Raw genomic sequence first — 25,105 nt, forward strand, 5'->3', positions numbered from 1 at the left:
ATATTTTTTTAAAAGACGATTTCAAAATTAATTTTTTTTCTTACAAATGAATAATTCTAAATTAGTGAACTCTATACAGGGCCGTCTCTTATCATTACTCTCGGTATTACTTGCATTAAAAAATTAGAATTCAATTTTCAGGTAGGTACTGAAAGCGAGTAGGAACTGTTCGTCTAATAAATTGGTTCCAAATAATATTTTTTTCATTTTATTTACATTCTGAATTTATTTTATATAATAATGATTTACTATTACTGGTGACCCGAGCGACCAGAATATGTGAAGAAACAAAACTTGGAGCAGAACTTATAAAACTGACCGATGCACTGGAGCGCAACGGTTACCCGGCAAGTCAGACAAGGCAAATTTTAAGAGCCAAATCTACAACAAACGAAGACAGAGTTGAACAAGACTCAAAAGGCTGTGCTTTCCTGCCTTTCGTTCACAATGCGACAGACAGAATTGCCAGGCTGTTGAGAAAAGAAAACATCAAAACTGTCTTCGGAACCACGACCAAAATCCAAGACCTACTGAGGTCTGCAAAGACTAAGTTTCCTCTGGAAGCAGATGGAGTGTACAAACTCAGCTGCTCTGGTTGTGACAAGGTTTATATAGGCCAGACAGAGCGGACGATTTCCAAAAGGATAGCAGAACATTTTCGTGCTTGTAAACTTGGCCACCCTGATAAATCGGCAATCGCCGAACACTTAATTGAAACCGGCCATTACTTTGGATTTGCTCCCGAGGTCCTGGGAAGACCCAAAACTTATAGATCACGCCTGATTATGGAGGCAATTGAAATCAACAAAAATACATTTAATATCAATAGAGACGACGGAGCTAAGCTCAACAGCTCTTGGTATCCGGTAATTGACGGCTACACCAAAGCTAAACGCAAATAACATGTCTAAAATTCGCCACAAGATGTCGCCACTTCCGTTGGCATTTCGCACTTGGACGGGCCCAGGCCACAAATAAATAAGCACAAACTCGACAACCAAAATTTACACATCTTCGGATCTACCGGATCTGCCCTGATGATGGACACTGCAACGCTGTCCGAAACGTCGGCTAAAAAAGGAGTTAGCGCAACACGGCATAACACCCCAAAAACAAACAACAAAAATGCTTTTGGCCGTGAGAATCTAAAAACTTACAAAACTAACGGTGTAGAAATGTGAAGCAATGTACCTACCTTCTTTCAGAAAAAAGATTTTTACACCAAAACTGAAGGAACAGATGGAGGGAAGCGTAATCTGAATGATTGAAAACTGTATTTTTATTGATTATTTTTTGAAAGATTTAATAGAATATTTATCACAGTATGTAATCAAAGGTTGAGCTCCGGTAATAAATAGACGTACCCAAATAAAATGCTATGTTGCCAGTTAATTGAATTCTCGGTAAAAACTGCATTATAGTAGGGGGTTGTTAAATTGTCAAAAGTTATCCTTCTAAATGCACCCGCATTCAGCCAAAGTTAATAATTATGCAATGCTTTGTGGAGGTTTAACTTCTTTGTTTTCATATCATATAAATGATACAGAAAAAGGGGACTACTAAACAAGGAATACGAAGAAAGCATAGAATGCCTAGACTTGTGTTTTATCTTGTGTGCGTTTTTTGATGAAATTGCTTTACGCAATATTTAAAGCAATTTCACTGAAAATAAAAAAAGTTTATTATTTTGCTCGTCGATGTGCTGAAATAAGATTTTATATGGGTTTAATTAAATATGGGGCTTTCAGTTTGAAAAACTTGAACAAATATGAAATAAACATTAATTAAGTACGTAGGTAGAGATATCTGTAAAAAAAATCATTTGAAGTTTGATAAATCTTCGCTTACGCAAGGTCTTTTAAAGTCAGATTAAAATAAACCTTCGTTTTTTTAGCTTTGAAACACCATCTGCAATTTATTTATTTTGTATCAATTTTAATAATATATTTTTTTTAAATAATGTAGTTTATTGAATATTAATACAGTAACTACGCTGTCATACATGTTTATAACCACGTAACCCTTCTCGATTTTCTCATAAACGACGCATGTAACAGAAAAGGAAGTTAAATCGGAACTCTCGGCGGCAGAATCCCACCGATCCACAAATGTGGGTGGTTGGTTTGTTAACGACGCAAAAATTTACGAATGGAAATACGGGAATTTGTTCATTTTTCTAAAGGCTGTACCGAGTGAACATGTTTCAGATGAGATACAGCGCGTAAGGGAGAGTTTCATTAACGAAGTACATAATTCTATGTAATATTTTCTCATCTATTATTCCCAATTTCTCCCAGTAACGAGGTATTATAAAAGCCCACGTCTCCCTTGAGGCAGCAGCCATGAAAGTTTTTTCATCAACAAATAATGATGCGCACTTCTAATAATAACGTGGCGGTCCCGCGGCTGCGACCGTCGCAAGTCGTTCACTTCATGGAACAAGAGGAAGCCGAATTTGGAATAAAGTAAATCCGTGATTAATAGGCGGCTTAATGAGACAGCGGATCTCTTTCGCGGCTTCAAATCTTCACACAGACCCAAAAATCCAATCCAACCTTCTATTTAAAAAAATCTTTCAGGTTCCCCGTTAGCGCTTTTGATGAAATGCCACTATTTTACAGGTTCCGTTGATTCCGTTGATCGTGGTTAAGCGGAGACTGAGGCAGATTAAAGAGATATAGTTTGTGTAGTAGAATATAAAGACGTACTTAAGTACAGTAGGTGTCTCATTTAGGTAGCGGATAACTAATAAGCGCTTTCGCAGCTAATTGTTTTCTCGATTAACTACTCACATAACAAATAGAACCTAGGTAAGTTTTTAGATTTTCACGGCCAAAAGAATTTTTGTTGTTTATTTTTGGGGTGTTGTGCCGTGTTGTGCTAACTCCTTCTTTAGCCGACGTTTCGGACAGCGTTGCAGTGTCCATCATCAGGGCAGATCCGGTAGATCCGAAGATGTACCGGATCGGATCTACCGGATCTGCCCTGATGATGGACACTGCAACGCTGTCCGAAACGTCGGCTAAAGAAGGAGTTAGCGCAACACGGCATAACACCCCAAAAAAAAAAAAAAAAATAGAACCTACATTGTAAAATAAATATACCAGTCAAGATTGGGTTTTTGCAAAAAGTGATAAATATTTAGTTTTAGTATTTTTATACTGAAATAAATTAAACAAAAAATGGGTATCTTAGTACTGGGTATCTTAATGGGTATAGGTATTACGAGATAATATTTTTTGCGGATTGTGTGGTTACGTTTTTTTCGTAGAAAAATATTTTAGTTTTTAAAACATCCAATTTAATAGAACGTATGTACGTATAGTCTAACATGTAGTTACAATTTGTTAAAATGGAATTTTAGCGAAATGTTTTAATTATATGTATCTTGATTTTATAAAAGGTCTATGGCGAAGTTTAAGTTATCCCTATGTTTTGAATTCACGAAATCGAATTTCTCAGAAAATCTTATTTTTTCTGAGAAAAAATTAAACAAATTAACCAAAAATATTACTAAACAACCATTATTGTGCTATTGAAAACATATTTCACCGCTGATGGGCAGCTTGAAAGAAAAGAAATTACTCCGATATGTATAGAAATTATTCTGACCACAAAATAAAACTTTGTAAGAAAAACAGTAACAACTGGACTATTTTCTGTAATCAAAATCCCTATTCGATTGGACTAAGATGGTATAAGATATCTATCAACAGGGGGGGTAAGCACATACTTAAAACAGACATGATCCTTAGCTACGAGGGCGGCACCGGGAGACAGAGTGGTAGGGTGGGGTGAGGGGAGGGCGCAGGGGCCAGGGGTGGAATCGCCACCCACTCGTGTTGGGCGGCAAAAATTGGGAATTGAATTTTTATTGAAATGTAAACCTTGGCGGAGAATGTTTAAATCCCGGAATATAAACAAAATAAAGAAGGTGAATCTTGTCGAACCCACCGAGGTAAAAATGTTTTGGATAATGGAAAATCATTATCAATATTTGATAATATATAATTAACGCTTTTATACCTGTGATTTTAATTATTATTTTTTTCTGATTTCCAAAAGACGATGAAAGATGTAAGTCATAAAAAATGATGGGTTATCTACGTGAACCTTTTGGCATTTTGCTGTGAATATATATCTCCTGATGTGCCGATACTAATTTGGTGGCTATCACCTACCCAGAGCTGCCAGTTCTCGAATCAAATTAAAATTGCAAATATGTCCTTAAATTCTAACCAAGGACGTCAATTTAAGATTTTTTATTTATCTCTGTCACCTGTCATCCATTTGTCGGATGTTTTATCATGTCTTGTCTTGCTAAAATAAAACAGGTGCACGGATTCAATATACTCGTAATTGTCCCCTGAAACATTTGATTGGATATTGACTAGTAAATTCATTTATCCGAAGCCATATGGACCAATGAAATACTCATAATATATTATACATATATCATCTAGCCTCCATAGTGTAATAAGTAGTTTGATAAATTAATTAATATCGCAGAAAGAACAGAATTATATTGACATCGATCTTTACTGCGGCGCATTACGTGGACTCGACTCTGAGATGTTCATTGTATAGATTGGAGGACTTAATACAATGTCTTCACAAAGATTTGTAGATTTTAACATAGTTTGAAGTATGTGTACTTCCTAGTTATATTTAATAGGACACCGCAGCGCTTCCGGGGGATATTTTTTAAGTAACGTTGTGATTATGATCAAAGAAAACAAATGTGTTTTTTTTTTAACTTGATTTAAGGAAACGTGGCATTTAACTTAATCAACTTGACGCGTCGTAATTAGAGCAACGAAAAAAGCTTAAAGCATCAGAAGTAGCTATTTGTGCTGTCCGTTTTTAAATGTAAAATCTGTTTCATAGGAACTAATAAGATGCCATCAGTCTCGAGTATAATACTAAGTAGGTATAGTTCGACCCTGGTTTGGAGGGCCTAAATCTTCTATTATTATTTGTTGATACCAGCGGGTGGCTGGCGGTTAACTAAGCACCTAATCCTTGGGGCCTGAACTCGTCGTCAGTCTATTTCCTTGCATAATTGGGGCTTTTGAGGTTAAGACTAGATTCCGAATTTCAGCATTGTTTTCAACAGTTTTGGATTGAATGAAACTACGTTTTCCATTAGAGTTTTTATTGAGTTTGTAAGAGTGTTAGTAAAGTGAAAAAATGAGAAAGATCTATAAAAAGAATTTCGTATTCCGTAAAGAGCCATAATATTGAATTACGCATAGTTCTGGATTGAGATACACAGTTTATTCTAATGAAGTTTCCATTCTAGATTAAGTGGTAGTAGTGAATAAAATGATCGGATTGTAAATATATAGGTACCATAAGAATGGAAATAGTTCAATGATTGTACTGCTTTGTTTATTTGATGATACTTGAAAAATGCACGTACTTAAAAATAGCATATGTTACAAGTTACAAGCAATGTGAACGAAAGTTGATACGACATAAACTACGCGGACGACTTGATTCTCCTAGCTCCGTCGATCGAGGATTTGAGGTTAGTACTAAATAACTGTGAAGAATGTGGAAACAGCACAATGTAATATACAATAGGAAGAAAACGGAATTGATTGCATTCCACACGGGAAAAAAAGCGATAACCTCAAGATGTTCTCCGTACACCTCAAAGAGGTAAGAATAAGAATAAATACATATATGAACGTAAAATACTTGGTGCACAATATTAATCAAGACCTATCGGGCAATGGCGATATTGAACGACAAATGAGAACTATCAGCACAGTGACTAAAACAATTGCCCTATAATTTTGCAAATGAAGCAATAATAAAAAAAGGATTTTTCAATGCATTTTGTACCTGCCTATATACTTGTTAGATATGGTGTCACTACCGAACTTGCTCGATGGAACGACTCCGAATCCAACATTATGACGCCTGTAGAATCATATTTCGATACAGAAGATACAGCAGCGCATCGAATATGTTGACGGAACAAGGACTGAATGGATGGGCCGTCACTGGAGCAAGGATGCGGCTAATAGCATCCGCCAACACGGTGGTGACCGTAGCCTACCGGGACCAAGCGCCACTCCTGAGTGAGCTCTGGGCCCAACATCACTCCAGACCACGCAATAAATAATTACTAGCAGTTAAAAACCCGCTCCGCGGGTTTTATTATTAATATGGGTAATATGGGTTATATTAATATGGGTAATATCTTCTGATTTACCTTAATTACTTTAAAAAGAATCAAACAGCATTTGGGAAATTTTTAATTTTAGCTTTTTAATTTTTAATTAGGTACGTAAAATGAAAATTCGCTTTCGCTGCATGGGATGACAGCCTGAATAATTTCTGTTGATAACATTTTCTTTTGTCGGTATTCCTGAAATGAGTGGCTAAATACAATTGTAAAACGTAAATTAAAAAAAAATATAATGTAATACAATATTCCGGCAAAATAGTGCCTACTTAAAAAGCACAAATGATTTATTTGGATATTATTATCATTATTATTTTATTTAACCTCACCTATAATAACCTTACCTAACCTAACCTAACCTATAATAACCTAACCTATAATAATCCAGCCTAATCTATAATAATCCAACCTAACCTATGTCCTAACCTAATCTATAATAATCCAACCTAACCCATAATAATCTAACCTGACCTAACCTAACCTCACCTATAATAATCCAACCTAACCTAACCCATAATAATCCAATCTAACCTAACCCAACCTAACCTAACCTATCCTAACATAACCTAACCTATAATAATCCAACCTAACCTAACCCATAATAACCCAAACTAACGTTACCTAACCTAACATAACCTGACTTATCCTAACATATAATAATCCAACTTAATCTAACCTAACCTATAAACTAACTTGAACTATACTAATCCAACCTAACCTAACCTAACGTAGCATAACCCAACCTAACCTATCCTAACCTATAATAATTTTTTTTTAAATATTTCCTTACTTGTAAAACAAACCTAAATACCTTTATTTTATTTTTAGAGCTTGGCTAAAATAGTACCACCTACCTAGTATTTGCATAGAGTAAATGGTAAAAATTCTAGCCACTCATATCAGGAATACCAAAAAAGAAAATGTCATCAATAGAAATTATTCCGGCTGTCATCCAATACAACGAAAGTAAATTTTAATTTTACGTAATTAAAACTTAAAATGCTAAAAATAAAAAATTCCTACATGCATTCAGATTCCTTTTATATTAATTAAGGTAAATCCGAAGGTTTTATTTAAAAATATTTCGTATTATCCTTGTCCAGCAATTCCGAATAATACCTTAATATATATTATATAAATATTTATACCTGGAAAAATGATTGTTTTACTATACATATAAGTACATGTCAGATTAGAGATTTGTTGGCTAATTTTACAATCAACGAAGCGTTTTTATCTTTCGATTGTCTTTCATGTTATTTAATTGGGTTGGCAGTGCCTATACTTCCGCGTATATCATATCGGTGTTCTGTCAAAATAGTGTGAAATAATTATTTACGTAAATAATATTAAATATCAATATTTTTCAAAATCGTACATGTAAAGAGTTGTTTTTTATTGTCATTAAGTTGAATCAAATGTTTGTTTTATTTGTAAATGCGTATTAAAACGGCCATTGAAATTCATAATAATCCCGTAAACATTAATAGAGACGATGGAGCTAAGCTCAATAGTTCTTGGTATCCGGTAATTGACGGCTACACTAGAGCTAAACGAAGAAAAACCACTTTAAATAAAAAAAATGATACGTTAATGTTAGCTCAGAGGGTTGGTGCTGGCAACACGGTATCACAACCTCATACATAAGCTCACATTTTAACACAACCTCAAATAACACATCTGCCCCGATGATGGACGCTGCAATGCTGTCCAAAACGTTGGCTAAAGAAGGAGTTAGCGCAACACGGCATAACACCCCAAAAACAAAAAAAACCTTAGAATGTTTGATTCTTGACAGACTTCAAATATATAAAACGTAATTGTGGATAATTTTTACTGTAATGTAATTAATCCAATGGATTTTGAACTTTCAAAAACATGTTTTCTTCGATATTATCCGAAAATTATATGAGCAGAAACGATGTTTTTGAAGAAATCTGGTGATCCTATTTTAGTATGAAATTGGGTCTTAATTTTCAAGTTAGCGGAATTTAACTGAAACATATTATTTGAATTCGACCAATCAGAGGGCCCAGACCGTCCAGACGATCGCATAATAATATTATCGATTCTTAATAAACCTTATTTTAATTTGTTTTTAGCTTTTCTTTTATCTTTTCATTTTTTTTTGTCATAGTTTTTTTTGATTATACTGCATTTCTTAAAAATTGTTTTGTTAACTTAATTACTGTTTATTTTTATGAATTTTCAGACTTACTTGTATTTTCGTAAGAAAAGTCAATATATTGTGGGATCGCACTAACCTCCCCACATTCTGGAATAAAAATTATTATTACGCTCACAAAACGTTCTGTTCAAAATGTTGAATGCTTAATAATCTAGATCTAATCCCGGATTGAACAAAACAGTGAATTCAAATAAGCTTTCATTTGGGATGTGGGAGTATTAGCTATGAGTAAAACGGCTAGACGTAAACGATATTACTGAAAGAAGCGAAAATTTTAAGCGATATTTTTTTTACTTCTTAATAAATAAACCTTTCAAAGCTTTCAAGGAAAATAAATAACAGTTTAAAAAAACAATGTCATGGTTTTGCCTAAATTATTTAAATTATAGCGATTTTTCACCGAAACTGCTCTTAACAAAATAGTCAATCTTCAAGGAGATTTAGCAAGTAAAATGAAGTAAAAAACGGTATTCTGTCTATTAAAATACATAAAACTCAGTAATTTTCTCTTTTTGTATTAGAAAATTCGTGATAAAATTGCATTATAATGATGTATTGAAAGAAATTTAAACTTTTTTCGACTTTCGAAGTCTACGATAATCTAGTTGGCAAAACATAACAAAAAATTATCAATCATGTGTCTACTTGTAATAATTGTCTTTTGTTTCTAAATACGTCACCAGCAAAGTATGTGTCTATCTTCTATATAAATAAAAATGTAAGTTTTCTTTAGTTCAAAATCTCAAATTCCCGAAAGTTCTACACTGATTCTTCGAATTTTTGACACAGCGTTGCATTCGAATAAGTGTGAATTTTATATACCTATATATACGTCACCTGTGACAAGCAAAAACATACTTTGAAAAAAGCGCCATCTGTTGGACATAAAAGCAACACGCGCTATTGTTTCTCCATCTGCCCAGATAGACTGATCCATAGCAACGCGTGGTGGGGTATAGCTAGGATAAAATAAAAAAAGGTAGAATATTTTTTTTAAATTTTATCAATATATTATAATAAACTGAGAAGCTCAGAGAGAACTAATGTAACTTTCTTATGTTTATGACATGTTTGCTGCTTATTTAAAAGTAGCAGTAATATTATTACGTAAGCGAAGGAACTACGTAGTGGTTGGGCTGGTTTAATTTAGGCTTAATAATCTACAGGATTGCGTATTGCGTGTGTTGCCGGAAAAGGCAAAGGGAGTATTCTCACCCTTTGGGATTGAAATAGTTTCCCAGAAGGCTGGCTTAAGGATAGGATGGTTTTCTGTCGAAAACAACCAAAAATAGTTGTTTTAAGTAATATACAATATTCCCAAATTGAATTTTAGAAAGCAAATTAACGAGGGGAATAAACATATTGCTCATTATGTGGAAAGCGAATTCATCTGAACGGTATAATTTTATTGTGGTCAATATGAATGAGATATTTAATTCATCAAACAATTATGCTAGTCCATATCGTACCCGTTTTATTATTATTAACATCCACATTACTTCAACGGAAAGATACGCAAGCTTCATACATATTTCAATTTCGTGTTATAAACGCGTTGCTAAATTGTTAATTTAGAATGAAATTAATTGAATATAGGTGATAGGAAAATGAGTTTTTTTCGTTAAACTCATAAACCAAAATTATTCCAATTATATCGGGAAAATCGTTCGTGCACCGGTGACAAGAATTTTTTCCCGCCGACAGACCGTTAATGCGCTGCTGTCATTGGAATTTGGTTCTAGATTGGATTTTTTGACATGCGATTTAAACCTGTATGTAATGAGAAAGTGCTTTTATTTTTTAACAGAATTGTTGCACTTAAAACACTCTTTGATTTTCCTCAAAAAGGGTCTGGTGTTCCAAAGCTTAAGATTCATACTTACAAAGTTGTTTTTTTTTCTAGTAATGTGGTGTACACAAAGTATTTTATCCCTTAATTTAATAATAATTCCGTTTTGGGTGGCGGGTATGGATACTGTTACTGTCATAGGTCACGGCGGGTATGCTTACTGTTACTGTCATGCTATTCCATAGATAACCCCAAGTGGTCACTGCATTTAGTGACATAGCAGGGGTGCCCGAGTTCATGGGGGGTGAGGATTGTCTAGGTCTCTGCGGTCGATGCGTCTGTCCATCTACTGTGTGGCGGGCCGAATTTGAAGAGACTGGTTGAGGGAGATTTTTAAACGTCTCCAGCAGGACTCTCTCGGCCCATCGCCTTGGACCGCAGTGGGAATGATGGATTCAAACATCTGTCACTCCTGGACACACTGACTCCCAGATTACTACCCACCACTTATGCCTTTTTTCCTTCTCAGATTTTCCTCTTCTTCGTTTCCTTAAAAAAAACTCCACACTGTATCCTCAAAGATGATATAGGCCCCGAGGGAAATTATTACAAATCTCAGAAAAATGAAAAAAAATGATTGAAATCCAAATTTTGAGTATGGATGTACAGAGACGTATTTTTTTGTATTTCTTGGGCATTAACCATGTAAAAACTTCTAGACGTTTTTGTTTTATTGACTTTTATTTTCCAATGTACATTTGTTATTAAAGTTTTGTTTACTTTGCTACCGGTTTCGACACAACCGTGTCATTAACTAGCAATCTTAAAACATATAACAGCTTTAATATTGCTAATTAAGATTAGATTGCTAAGTAGCAAATGTACATTTTTTTATTTTTTTTATTGTTGATACATTATTTTACAATATTTCATATTTTAATTCAGTAATGATGGCCTCACTGGGTTGTTTACCCGTGCTGAGGCCCCCATTTTATAATATAAGAATTTATACATTTTAAAAAAAGAAAAACAACATTAATATAAAGATAAATTTAAACTAAAAATAAAGATTAAAAATTAAAATATAATTATCACACTAAAAGAAAAATATGAAAAGAGAATGTAAATCGGCATTTATAATGATTTATGTGTTTGTGCGTGTTGCGTGTTTTATATATTTTTTTGTGTTGCGTGTATGTGTTTTATTCTTTTATGTTATAGAATTTTGGTAATATTGTCTTTTTGTTCTTTAATCCATTTTTTTATTTTGTGTTTAAATTTATTTTTATTTTCCTCAATTTTTATTTCAAGTGGAAGACTGTTGAATGCTTTAATAGCGTGGTATTTATGGTGTCTTTGTCCAAAGGTAGTGTTTACCGTCGGAGTTTTTATGTTTTCTTTGTACGCTTGTCTGACCGGTCTATTAGTGATATTTTGTGTTTGTTGGGGTTTGTTTTTTTGGTCGAAAATGTAGTTTAGTAGTGTTTTAACATATAATTGGAAAATAACACTCAATAAAACAAAAACCTTTTTTTTTAAATTTTTATTTTATTATATAAGTTTGATTTTGTTTATTTGTTACAATATATTATCAAATATTTCAAGACCCCTCTTCCATAGAAGCATTAGCTTGTGGCTGGAAGAGGAGTGTACATTGTTTTATTACAGCCTATTTATTTATTACCTATTATATCTTTTAGTTTTTTTTTCTTATTATTTTAATGACTACACCAGTTCTACCCTAAAACCATTTAACGGAACTCAAAACCAATGAAAATCACCCGACCATGCTAATATAAAAACACTTATAATGAAGCAATTAAAACAGTAATGTCAAACCAGCCGATTCATATCCTTTCCTCCATGACTGGGTGCAGAGAAACCAAATATAAATCAATGACCATTGAAGTACCTACTTGAATTTATTATCTAATGTCGCTAAATGCACCATCGTCAATTAGTATCTGTACAAAAATTACCATTTCCTTCCCCACTGTATAACACGTAACGCACAACTAACCTTGGTTGAGACCCTTAAAATTTTGTCATGGAAACCTTACCCTTATTATTCAGTATGTATACACTTGACCTCACATAATGCAACACTGTTGGCCTTTCACGGCTTAATAATTGCGTGCTGTCTGGCCTTAGTCACCCAAAGGAGAAAAGGGATTATATTATGGAGATTAATAATAAAAGTTCTTCGTTTGCTGAACATGCAGAAGTATCGTTTGTGAAAATCTTTAAACTGATTTTTCAAGAATAGAAAATAACAATCTGAGCATATTTTATTACTTGCCTGGTATAAGTTTTTAACAATTTGAACCCATTTATTGTAATCAAATATAATTAGTAAAATTCAGATTATATGAATAAATTATAGATTGAATAAATAATAAGTTTTGTAAATTTTAAAAGAACTTTAAATTTAACGACGTATTTATTCAGAAAAAACTTTTTTTTATTTATTTTGAAACTTATACCTGTCAAATTGGTTAAAAGCTGGTTAAAAAATTGGTTAAATATTGATTTGTTTACTTACGGCAGTTGTTATATGTCAGTACAATTAGTGGTGAATGGAATGAACATTATTGAATTTGGTCATTTTTTTAGGAAGGTGTGATATTATAAGTTAACATAAATTAAGTCAAAATGTGTGACGAAAATGAAGAGAAATGTGCATTAAATTGGATGAAGCAAAAATAATGTTTACTAGAAAATAAAAATACTGCAAGTCAATCTCAAATTAATCGTTCAGTTGGCAATTATCAGGTAGATAGAATTAGTTTTTAAAGCGGACGAGTTTGACTAAAAATTGATCGATAGATGTATTATTCCGTCTTCTTAAAAATAATGCAATTACTTCTTTGTTAATATTTAAAAATCAATAAGAAAAAAACATTAAAAAATATTATATCTAGTGTAAAGGGTAAAAATGTTGTTAAATTTGAATACAGTATTGAGCTAAAAGTATCTTTTATTAAAAAGTCAATATGGGGCTTTTATCATTTCGTACTCCCCAAATCCCTTTGTCTAATCCCTTATAATATTAAATAATAAAATAATTTAACTTTGTTTGGACAACAATATAATTTCTTCAAAAGTTGCAAAATTACTCTGTGGCGTCATTTTAATTATATGAAACACATTGTATACACCACTTTTAATCAATTATAATCTACATGTTACAAAGCCAACAGCTTCGCCGTCAGGGTGATCACTATCCCGACATGATCATGACGAAGAAGTCGTTGGTTTTGAAAAATGTAGGTTATTTTTAATTAAAAGTGGTGCATACAAAGTTTTTCATTATCATATAAATAAAATAACGCCACCGAGTTATTTAGCATTACATTTTAAAATTTATTTATTTTGTATGAACGCCGCCCGGTTTCGGAACAACCGTTCCTTCCTTAGGCCAAAATACATACTAACATAACATAACAAAACAATGGATGAACGTAATATATTACTTGAAGTGGTATTGTGGGCGTGACTAGAGATTAGTGAAGAGTGGGGGATTAGGGGAATTAACGTACGATGAAAGGGAATATGTCTAAGATGGGACTGTAATGATGATGGAACTTGTTATTATTAAGGGATCTATTTATTTCTAAAGCTTCTAAGTTTTCTTATCGTTTTCCTACATTATAAATAAGAAGAATATTTATCCTAGTATGTTTAATTATCTATGATTATTGGTTATTATCATATGGTTAGCAAAATCGAAAAAATATTATTATTAAGACACGTTAAATATTATTCTCTGATTTTAATGTCGAAAATAAGAGTTATTTTCCCAAAATATACCTATATTAGTTAAAAAGTATAATATGAAATTGCTGAAATAGAAATATTGAAGTTCTTCTAGCAATCTGCATAGTGACAGAGTTAAGAGCCTGCAAACACTAAACTTTCAGAATTTTCAAGTCAGAAATTTTCCTACCTGTGCATTTCATTACGCGATGCAATCCGGAATACTCTCGCTTATATACTAGTAATACAATGTACTTACACCTATAGCACGGTACTGGTACTGTTACCGGTATTTTATTCTTCTAAATATATATGCTTTTGATTGTATTTACAGTTTGTATAATAAATTATGTATCAGCAACAATTTCGTAGAGATAATAGCCAACAGCAAAAGTAACTCTAAATCCGATAGATTTTCATGTATAAAAAGTTTTTTTTTGTATGTCGAACCGCACAAGACTCCTAACTGCTCCCAACCGTCCGGACCAGTGAGTCTATGGCATCCCAAATCGAGGTATGTTATGCGGATGAAGGTAGTGGTGAGGGAAATGAAATGGGAAAGAGGACAGTGGTGAAGTACCTGGCTACTCTATCTGTTCACCAAGCACGGTCAAAGCCATTTCAAGCTACGTTTTAATTCTAACTATAATACTAAATTACTGAAAAAGATATATTGAAGTTCTTCTAGGAATCTGCATAGAAGCAGAGAAATACTATTTAATTATAAACAATGCATTTTATGTTTAAAAAAAAAAATTAAGGAATTACAGAATTTCTCTAATGAAACGTCACTACCTTAATAAAAAAATATTTAAAAAAACTTTCTTACCTACCATAATATTGAAAAAATGGCGGGAAAAAAGTCCGAAAGACGAAATAAAAAACGGTCATTCAATGAAAATACAGATCATTTAATAATTTCCTGTAATATTCAAAAATCTGTTAATGAAAAAATAAGAAAATTCACAGATTTAGGAAATGAGATAAAAAGAATTTGGCATTGTCAGACTATAAAAATAATAATGCTAATAACACTTTTACCATTCGTTATTTCGGCTACTGGCATTTTACCTAGCTCTCTCATTAAAAATTTAGGCGTATTAGATCTATCAACAAAATTTATATATAAAGATGCAAAAGTCGGTCATTTTGAATACATTTTGATTTTTTAAATATTTATGCTGAGGGATCTGTAGGATTTATAGGCCCAGTTAGGAGTTCTACCGAGCCGAACCCTCTGATATGAAAATATCTGGAATCGGTGAATTATTTTCCCATTTGATCTCTGGTGAGTTGACGTGTTGTTCTTGTATTGTTTTGTATTTATTTTGCTTATATACTTGCATAATGTTTATTGACTAGATGATCATTTGTGGAAAAGTGTGTGGAAGGGTTTAGTTTTTCCTATGGGGAATATTTAACCCGGACATAAAATCGGAAGTTAAAAAAAAAAAAAAAAAAACTACACACGAAAATAAAAAACCGCTAACAAATATTTTTCCAACCTTCCACTCCCCTTCCCCGATCATTTAGCTCTGCAACAAATCTCTATTGGGGATGTCATAATCCTACTGGCTTTGATTAGTTGAGACACTTGTACGGTAAAAGTGTATTATAAACGCATCGCCACTGAAAATATAAAGTGATGTGTAGGTTTGCAAAAGATAAAAAAAGGATGAACACGTACACATACGGCTACATATATTTAAGGGGAGTGTAGGAGAGATATACGAGGGTTTGCTCGGAACGTGTAGAGTAAGAGGCAATCTGTTAAGGTTTACTATTTTTATAATAATCTTTTGGGATTTTGTCATATTTATTTTACCATGCCGTGAAGGTTGTACTCCGAAAATGCTGACTTTTAACAAAGTTGAGGTTGACGTAGGTTTGTGAAATAACGTTCATTAATCGTGTAAAATTATTGTCATTAAAAATTTTAGAGGAGGTTGTTAATTATTCGACATTAAAATCACCAAAGCGTGTCAAAACGGTATTTTAGGAGTTAACTTTTAATTTAAAAAAAATCATTTTTGCTTTCCGGTCTTAAAAACACTCATTTAATCAAGTTAATATTATATGGCTTCAAGGATCTTGTTTTAACCTGGAGGGAACAATTTAAATTGTCAGCAATTTGTCAAGAGATTTAGCAAGAGCTGATCTAATACATAAGCGACCAGATGTTGACTTTAATAAATTATCCACGAGTCACCAACAGAGAGAAGTTCTGTTATAATTCAACGAAACTTCCACAGGGAGAAAAGGCTGATGAATATTCCTTTCATCTCAAATATTTACTAGTAACTTCAGCGCAATGCTGCGAGAGAAACTATGAATATAAATGAGAGAAAGTTTTTCAGGATTAGATTTATGGAGTGCGTGATTCGCTTGCTTAATCTAGTCACTAAAAGTCGATTATCTTAAGTGGATCGCAGCAGTAAGCAGATGAGCGGTGAAACTAACTTACAAGTCTGTCATTAAATTTATTAAACATCTAGACAACTTTATTTCACTGACCTAAAGGACGTGTTTGAGAAGAGCAAGTTTTGAAGGATGGAAGCAATAATAGTTATTATAATAGCAACATCAAAACTTAAGATTTAAGACAAACATCAAACTAAAAAATATATACCGTCCGCCATGGTTAATATTGAAACACTTTTGTGATTTTTCCACATCCCATTGTCATGTTTAAATTTCCATTTTTATTTTTCCTCTGCTTTCCCGAAAGTTAAACCTAGAATGAAAGAAAGAAGACCCAAGCTAGTGGTACTCATTTGTTATTAACACACATGTTTTGTTTTTTATTCGATTTCTCGTCGTTGTTGAGAGTGCGTGTTATTTCGCTGCTCAGATCATTAATCTGGTGAAAAGGCCACCTCAATAGTGTAAATTGCATCCCTGAGCTCAATATTGTCGTGTGATTAATTTAAACAGAGTCTTGTGGTGAAAATAGAAACTAGTTATATGGAATTTTCAAGAAATTTTATCATCATAAAGTAAGATTTTATATAAATTTCTGCTTGCATTCCTTGTGATATTAACATAATCAATTGGTGTTTCCTTTTTATTTCCATAAGTTATTTTTAAATGCTACTCGGGTATCAAATATGCGGTTGTTGTCTCTGAACTCAGAGAAAAGTTGTTTAATTTCGGGGGGAGAGCAAAAATATTTATCTTGTTAAAAAAACTTCTCTGTGTCCTGCCAAGCTTCATTTCTGCTCCAAAAAAAGTATCGCATCAGTAATATTTTGTAATAATGTGCGAGTGTTATAATACAAATGCGGAAAATTTCAGGTTTATGGGTCAACTGGTTTTATGGTTCCCTTGATTCGGTAATGCTTTTCCACGTGCAGGGAGGGGAGAGTGGCCGGCTTAACGGCACTTAAAAGAACAAGGATGGTAGAAATTAGGGACGTACTCGTATTTACATACAATTCCCTGAACACTCTCATGAGGGGATTCATTCTCTACCCAGATTTTACACAGAAGAAAATTGTAATACAATATTGGTACCGTAAACCACCCTCTATCTTACGATAATCACTGTTATTATTATTATTGATTTAAAACCATATAATACAGTGCCTGGGAACATGTTTCACTCTTCCTGCGTCAACTGGGGTGGAGTGATATTACGTTTAAGTGAAATTGAATTCGTGAGTAAGCTCTGACCTTTCTACATCACGGAAAAATATTTTATTTTCGTAACTTTGCAATTTCCGCAAAATATTCTTGAATCAAAATCGTAATATATTAATCTTATGCAAATAAAACACATTTGTTTCTATGCAAATTGTTGGAAAAGGAAATGCGTTAGAAAGAATATACGTGGAATGCATTCAGACACATTCAACACATGTGACAAGAAAGTTCGGAATTAGTGCCATAAGCGGAAACTTTACGCGTTGTTCACATTCTACATTAGTGTTAAAGGTTATTCTGATTTTCTTTACTCGTAGAGTAATTTTAACATCAGTTCAAAAAAGCAAGAATATTTTTTGTGTTTAGAATCATTTTTTTCTCGTGGGTATAGAAAAGAGTTCTGGTGAAAATAGTTGAAACTGTTATAATTTAAGTGTATTTATAAACTGGAAAATGTACAAGTTGTTGCCACAAAAATACTGGTTACAATCAATAAGATGTATTCGAAATGGTATAAGTGAGTGAAGATACTTTCTAAGATAAAATACGGCAATTAAAAATGGAATGGTTATTTTTCCATTCACTAGATCTTAATTTTCTAACGTTCTTATTTCTCCTTTTCCTGCTATTCTACGACTTTATTTCATCATGGTTGACGTATTTAAATACAAACTCAATTTGTCTGAGAAAAAAAAACAAGAAACAAAATTGATTATTTTTTTAAAAGTATTTCTTTTTTTATAAAATATTATTTGAGATTTTTACGGCCAGAGGAATTATACTAATTAATTTTTCGGTATTCAACGTTTAAGTGTCTAATTAGTCATAATTAGGTCAAATGTCTAATTACACACCTGTAATGTTGTCCGAAACGTTGGCTAAAGGAGGTAGTGCAACACGGCATAATTCCCAAAAAACTAAGGAGAAAAGCATATTTGTCCTCGCAAGTAAAAACGTAGAAATTAATAATTTATTCACACGAAGCCGACAAGCCTCAAAAATGTATTTATTTATATAAATGCCTAAAAAGCCTTTTACATAAAAGCGATACATAATGCAGTGTTTATAAGAGAGAATATCTGTATTATATGGGAAATAATAACAGGTTGTAGATGTAATCCATTATAAAGTAGATTCAAAATAGATCTGTGAATATACAAGTATAAAACTGCGATTTCATGTCTAATGAGAATATAAAGATTATAATAAAATAAAAACTTAATATGAAACAATTTAGTTTGATTTAATTTAGTTTAAATGCTGTTAAAAGTTTTTCTACAGCAAAAATCGTAGTTCTGAATAGTATTTCTAAACCCCGCATAATAACGTTCTACCGTCAAAATGAAATCACACTTTAAAATTGTTGTGTCTTAAATGTAAACACAATATTATTAGCCAACCGTATGAAATAGATTTTATCCATCGAACTCAATAAAGGCAGACCGTCTGATCCACCTCTTTGGTGTTCTGTGTTCAGTGTTTCCAGTGATTATTGTCTTGCAACTCTGCTTTTATCTCTACATTCTCTCATCAGTGTTTTCTAAGCTTACAGATAAGATAACATAAGTTTGTGTTTATGGGCGACGAACTTTTTTACAGAAGATTTCAAAGACCAATCACAGGCAACCGCCCCTTCCTAATTTAAATTTACCCCTTCCTTAAACCGAGTTGTTGAACAGTTCGGCTCTGGAAAGATTTTCCGGCTTCTGGGTTTCCCGTATTTTATTTTTCTAGAACTATCTTCACTACTTTTCTTATCCTTCATACAGTATTCAGAGGTGACAAGGAAACTGTTATTCTGTTTCTGAAAATACGATGAATAATTTTCAAAAACACAAATATAATAGCAGTGCAATAATTGCTGCACGTGACGATTGTGCCCACTGAGCATCGAACATTAACAAATGTCTATGTAAATGTAAATATATAGGTTATTGGGTGAAGTTGCATCCACCAAGTGGTGCCCAAACTCTATCATGTCACTATATAGGGGTTCAAGGAATATAACTCGTCACAGGGTATGGATACCGCCGTCCCGGGAATGACACATTACATAAGCAACACCTCTACCAAATATAACCCCAACTTGTTCACTAAGTTTGGTGCCTTCGCAATGGTGCGGTTTATCTAGGTCTTGACAGCAGGTGCATCTGTCCATCAACTGCGAGGAGGGCAAGATTGGGACAGGCCGGCTGACCTTTACAGCTGGACTCTCTTCAATCATCTCCTTGCACCACAATGGGAGGGATGGAGATTTATACGTCAGTCACTCCTGAACACATTGACTCCCATATTCCTACTTTAACCTTCTCGGAGCCTCCTCGTTTTATTTTCCTTAAAAGACCATCCACACAGCATCCCCAAATAAGACATAGGCCTTGAGTAGAATTATTTTTATCAGGACTTCCTGTGGGGAGCTAATGTAAAAAGATCTCGTGGGCACAGGAAATCAATCACCATACGACCGATGAAGATGATGGAAACTGATTATTTAACAGAATGATTGTAGACTTACCATCATCAGCTTCTCATATTCTTCTTCGATTACTGTTCCGTTGTAAAAGCGGTGGTCTGCCGTGACGTCAGGGAAGTAGAATCCCCTCCTGCAGACGCACTGATAGGAACCACGCCTGAAGCCAAGTCCTGGGAGAGGGACGCACTGCAGAAGAAAAACCAACATAAATTAGGGTAAAAAGTTATAGGACTTCCTTCTAAAAAGAAACATTGGATTTTATAACTATTCGTTTGCACACAAATGCGGTAATATACGCATTTCACTGAAATTTGACGTTATTACTGCAGTCAATATACGCAATAAATGTCGGTCTTATCCAATCGGGATTCAGCTCGGTTCGTAGTGTTGTCAACTTTAGTTCCTGGGTAGAAAGGTTCAATCTTGAGTCAAACCAAACGATTAAAAACGTTTGAAAATAGATGAATTATAGTAAAAAAATGTTCTTTACTGGTCGAATTTTGTTTTTAATAGCTTCATTAAATTATTTTTCAGCGCTCTTGAGTTGATTTTTAAGGCGATGCCATACGTAGTAATGCAAAATCATGTGTTTTTTGTTTGAAAATTTGGTCGCCTAGAAATGTTTCAGATGCATTAAATAAAAACCGCGAGTATATTACATCTTGGCCTTTGAAATAATCGAGTATTTTTTACATAAGTCTTTTTATAAGCCCAGAAAAAATAATTTATAAGGCCTATGAAAACTGCTTTAAAGTTCAAAATTTCCTAATTATGAACCCATTTTCGGTTATGGTTTTATTGTATAATGTGGCAAATTAAGTTATTTATAAAATAATCGGAAAACATTTAAATATTTATGCCTGAACATCCACAAAATAAAATGCAAGGCCCCTTTTGGCCATGTTTTTTTCTTGCCTAAATCAAAACAGCTGAATGGTGTTAAGCGGGAATTTAAGCCTTATCGCCATCTACGTAAGGAGTGTTATTGATAGCGGCTCGATTAAAAATATAACACGACGTATTGCATCGCCCTAACAAAAAGGAGCTATTAAAATGATCCATTTATTGTTGTAATTTTTCATTCACCCATATATACACACATATTATAGATGGGTTTATTGCAGGGTGGCTATTTCTATTAACCAACCCGATGGTATTGAAAAAAAAATAAACTTCTGCTGAATAATGTAATGTAAAATAACCAGAAAGGAAACAAAGAATAAAATATGGGATGTGCAAGATGCTTTTACGAGTGGAAGGGGGTACACAGACCAGATCTTTTCATTGCGTATACTCACTGAGAAGTATCTGGCAAAAAAACAGAAAATTTTCTGTGCCTTTGTAGATCTACAAAAAGCATACAACCGCGTCGACAGGAAAAAGCTATATAAGGTGATGTCCAAGTACGAGCTGAATAGGAATCTCACAATTGGCAATTGCGTCTCTGTATGAGGGAAGCGTTGCGTGTGTTAAGGGTGAACGGTGGTTTTACGGGGTGGTTGAATATCATAAAACGTGTTAAATAAGTCTGCGTAATGTCACCGTGGTTATTCAATATGTACATGGATAATTTGTACGCAAGAATTAAAAGAGGTGGGATTGAAATCTATTAAACTTATATTAAATATGTTGATATTTGAGGTGATTTTGAGAAGTCGGTTCCTGTGTGTTGCGTAAGTCTTGGAATTATTGTCGAACAAATATATATTTTGCCTGGTTCCATATTTCTTGTATGATTTTGGGTGACCGGATAACTCATCAAAATGATAATTCATCACATCTTTAAAAAGTTATATTAACTCATGGAAAGTGACGAAACAAAAACTTTATTAACTGGGTTATGTAGGTTAGGTTAGGTTTTTAAATTTTTTTGTTAAATTTTTTTTTCATCGTTTCTCTTGACTTTATATCACTTTTTAAAAGTGTGTTGAATTGTCACTGTGTTGATTTATCATGGAACCGACTCAAATGCGAATGGTAGCAGTCGGAGACACCTGGCACGATCAAGTAAATCAGATACTTGAGTCGGGCCACGTCAATAGAAGATTATGTATGAGAGGATGTATGAATGTGAATGAGGCAAGAAATGTGTTCCAAAACTGAGTTGTTTGGCGGTCCGTCCTTTCTGCCTACCCCTGCGCGGAAGCGGCATGATGGTTAGTTAGTTAAAATATTCGGAAAATAGTTTTGCTCCCTTAAAATATTTTATTTATTTAAAAAAACGACTATTTGCATTCACGAAAGTTATCGACATTCATAGTACAATGGAAAGAAAAGAAAAATTGCTAACAAGAAAAAAGAATACACATTGGTACAACGTTATTATAAGAAATAGAGAAGAAACACAAAAAATACCTGTCATGCAGTGATCTCATTAATATAAGCATTGCTAAAATATTTAATCACTACATATTTATATTTCCATAGAAGTATATTTAAAACATCAGCTAACATTGCATACGTATTACCAGTTGTGTGTAATAGAATTGTGGCCTGAAACTGTAGTATGATTTTTACAATAATACATACTCGGAAACCAGGAACGTGAAAGTGAATCAACATTGATTTATCAGGGCTAACCAATAATATATATATCGTTAGTGAAACCTTTCATACAAAGTAGATTAAACTTAAATATTTCCATTTTCAAGTGTAGGTACTATAAATTAAAAAAAAATAATTCATTAGGAATCAAAAATCCAAGTTTTGATTGCTCAGCCCCGCCTATGGAAAAATTACAGACCTCTCTATTATGTACACCCAATGTTTGGGACAAAAAGGCTCCTTCCAAACTTGTCAAGACATATAATAAAACACTTTCATGTCTGTTAAATAAATATGCCCCGACATCATCAAAAACACGAAAAGTTCTAAAGTCTGACCGCTGGTTTGACGATGAATGTCGAAACCAGAAGAGACTTGTGCGGAAATTAGAGAGGACCAATAGGAAAAACTCTTCTGTAACTACAAGAGACGAGTGGATCCTTGCACAAAAACAGTATACGAGTAAAATAAATTCAAAAAGATCAGAGTATTGGAAAGAAAAGATTAACTCTGAGCGAACCAACCCACGACGTCTCTAGAACTCAATAAAGACTGTAATTTCCGAAGTCACTGTTCCAACGAAAATAGCTATTACCCCGGAAGCCTTCTCAATTTTTTTTAGGGAAAAAATTGAATCCATTTGTCTTTCCGCATCTCACGCCCCTCCGCCAATATTCACTGAAAATTCTAAAGGAATTTTGTCTTCCTACAAACCCACAACGCGGGAAAAAGTAATAAAAATTATTTCAAACTCGCCTAATAAGCTGTGCAGTCTTAATCCTATACCGACATGGTTAACAATGTTCTATTGTTTGAGCTCCATTCCTAGTTGACCCTCCACGGGTGACTGTCTTGAACCACTCAAGTCAGCTGTAGTTACACCAATACTGAAAAATTCACAACTAGACGCCGATAACTTGGTTAATTATCGACCCGTTCAAAACTTTTTATTTCAAAAATCCTGGAGAAAATTGTTGCCGCACAAATAACCAGTCACTTGAATTCAAATAAATTATTCGCAAAACGTCAATCTGTGTACAAAAAGTTCCACTCAAGTGAAATCGGACTACTTCGTATGGTATCAGACATAACTCTTGCCGTAGAGTCAGGTAAGTTATCACTTATCTCACTTCTAGACATGAGTGCAGCGTTTGACACGATTGCTCATGAATTCCTCATTAGGAGATTAGAAGAAACATTTGGTTTGAATTCATTGGCTTGTATCCTATTTATCCAATCGCTTACAAACCGTGAGGGTTGGACATAAATTGTCCAACTTCGCAACACTTTCTTCAGGGGTACCCCAGGGATCCGTTTTGGGTCCACTTTTTTTCATCCTTTTTACAAATGATGTCGCCAAAATAATCGAGTCATTTGATTTCTTGTCTCACTGCTACGCTGACGATCAGCATGTTTTTTTTACTGCGATCCAAACGAAATCAATAGTCTCAAGATTCGTATAACTGAATGTCTAGAAGCAATAACTCGTTGGGTGTCTTCAAACAAGCTGAAGCTCAATCCATCTAAGACTAAGTTTCTCTGGGCGGCCACAGACAAACATTAACATTTCATAGACATTTTATTTACCTTTCATTTCTTATTAAATAATCTAAAAATACACACATTGGAAGACAGGCGTAAAATAAACGACTTAACTTTTTTATTCATGATTCTAAACTATAAATTCGACTGTTGCAAACTTCTGCAACTCATAAACTTACGAATTCCTTCAATAACCATACGACAAAATACACTGTTCTACTGCAACACACACACAAATCGCTGTATTTTTTAATTTATGTTCTTGTTTTTTTTTTAAATTTTGTTTCTTGCATATATATTTTTAATGTAATTTTATTTTTGTTATTTCTTTCTCGTGTTTCAAAACTGTCTGTCATTAAAATTGTACCACCTACATATAAAAGCCCTCTGGGTGTTAAATAAATATAAATAAATTAATAATAGACGATTCACCTATTACTATTTCTGGCAGCGATATCATTCCAAAAACAACAGTCAAACTTCTCGGTGTCAATTTGGATTCAGACTTTTTGTTTAAAAGTCAAATAAATAGGACTGTAAGCACCGTTTTTTTTCACCTAAGACAACTCAAGTCTGTCCGAAGAAACCTTCCTACAGAAACAACAAAACTACTTAACAACTCGTACGTAGTCTCACGTGTCGATTACTGCAACGGCATTCATGCCAGCCTTCCAAAATATCAAATTGGAAAACTTCAATCAGTGTTTAATGCAGCAGCACGGCTCATAACCAGGGTTTCAAAATATTCGCACATTTCAGAACACCTTCGTAACCTTTACTGGCTCAAGTGCCTTGAAAGAATCCAGTACAAACTGTGCTGGATGGTGTTTAAATCCATCAATGAAATGGCCCCACCCAATATCTCTAAGCTATACGTCCCGGAAAACACTGGTCTGAGGCAGTCAACTCTTAGATCAGCAACATCAGCTGTAGGCAGTCTGATAGAACCTAAGCGAAAGCCAAATACTAAGTTTG

General features: G+C 33.6%; 1 protein-coding gene across 1 annotated transcript in view; it reads right to left on the bottom strand.

Moving 5' to 3' along the window:
• The window catches only part of LOC149424849 (uncharacterized), a 658,025-nt gene that overhangs the window by 397,339 nt on the left and 235,581 nt on the right, over positions 1–25,105 (bottom strand). Inside the window, exon 5 of the mRNA XM_089647476.1 lies at positions 20,087–20,230. Coding sequence (XP_089503602.1) covers positions 20,087–20,230 — 144 coding nt within the window. The remainder of the gene's footprint in view (positions 1–20,086; positions 20,231–25,105) is intronic.

This window comes from Hesperophylax consimilis, chromosome 3 (genome assembly GCF_061612785.1).
Source record: "Hesperophylax consimilis isolate HC1 chromosome 3, BYU_Hcon_1.0, whole genome shotgun sequence".
NCBI lineage: Eukaryota > Metazoa > Arthropoda > Insecta > Trichoptera > Limnephilidae > Hesperophylax > Hesperophylax consimilis.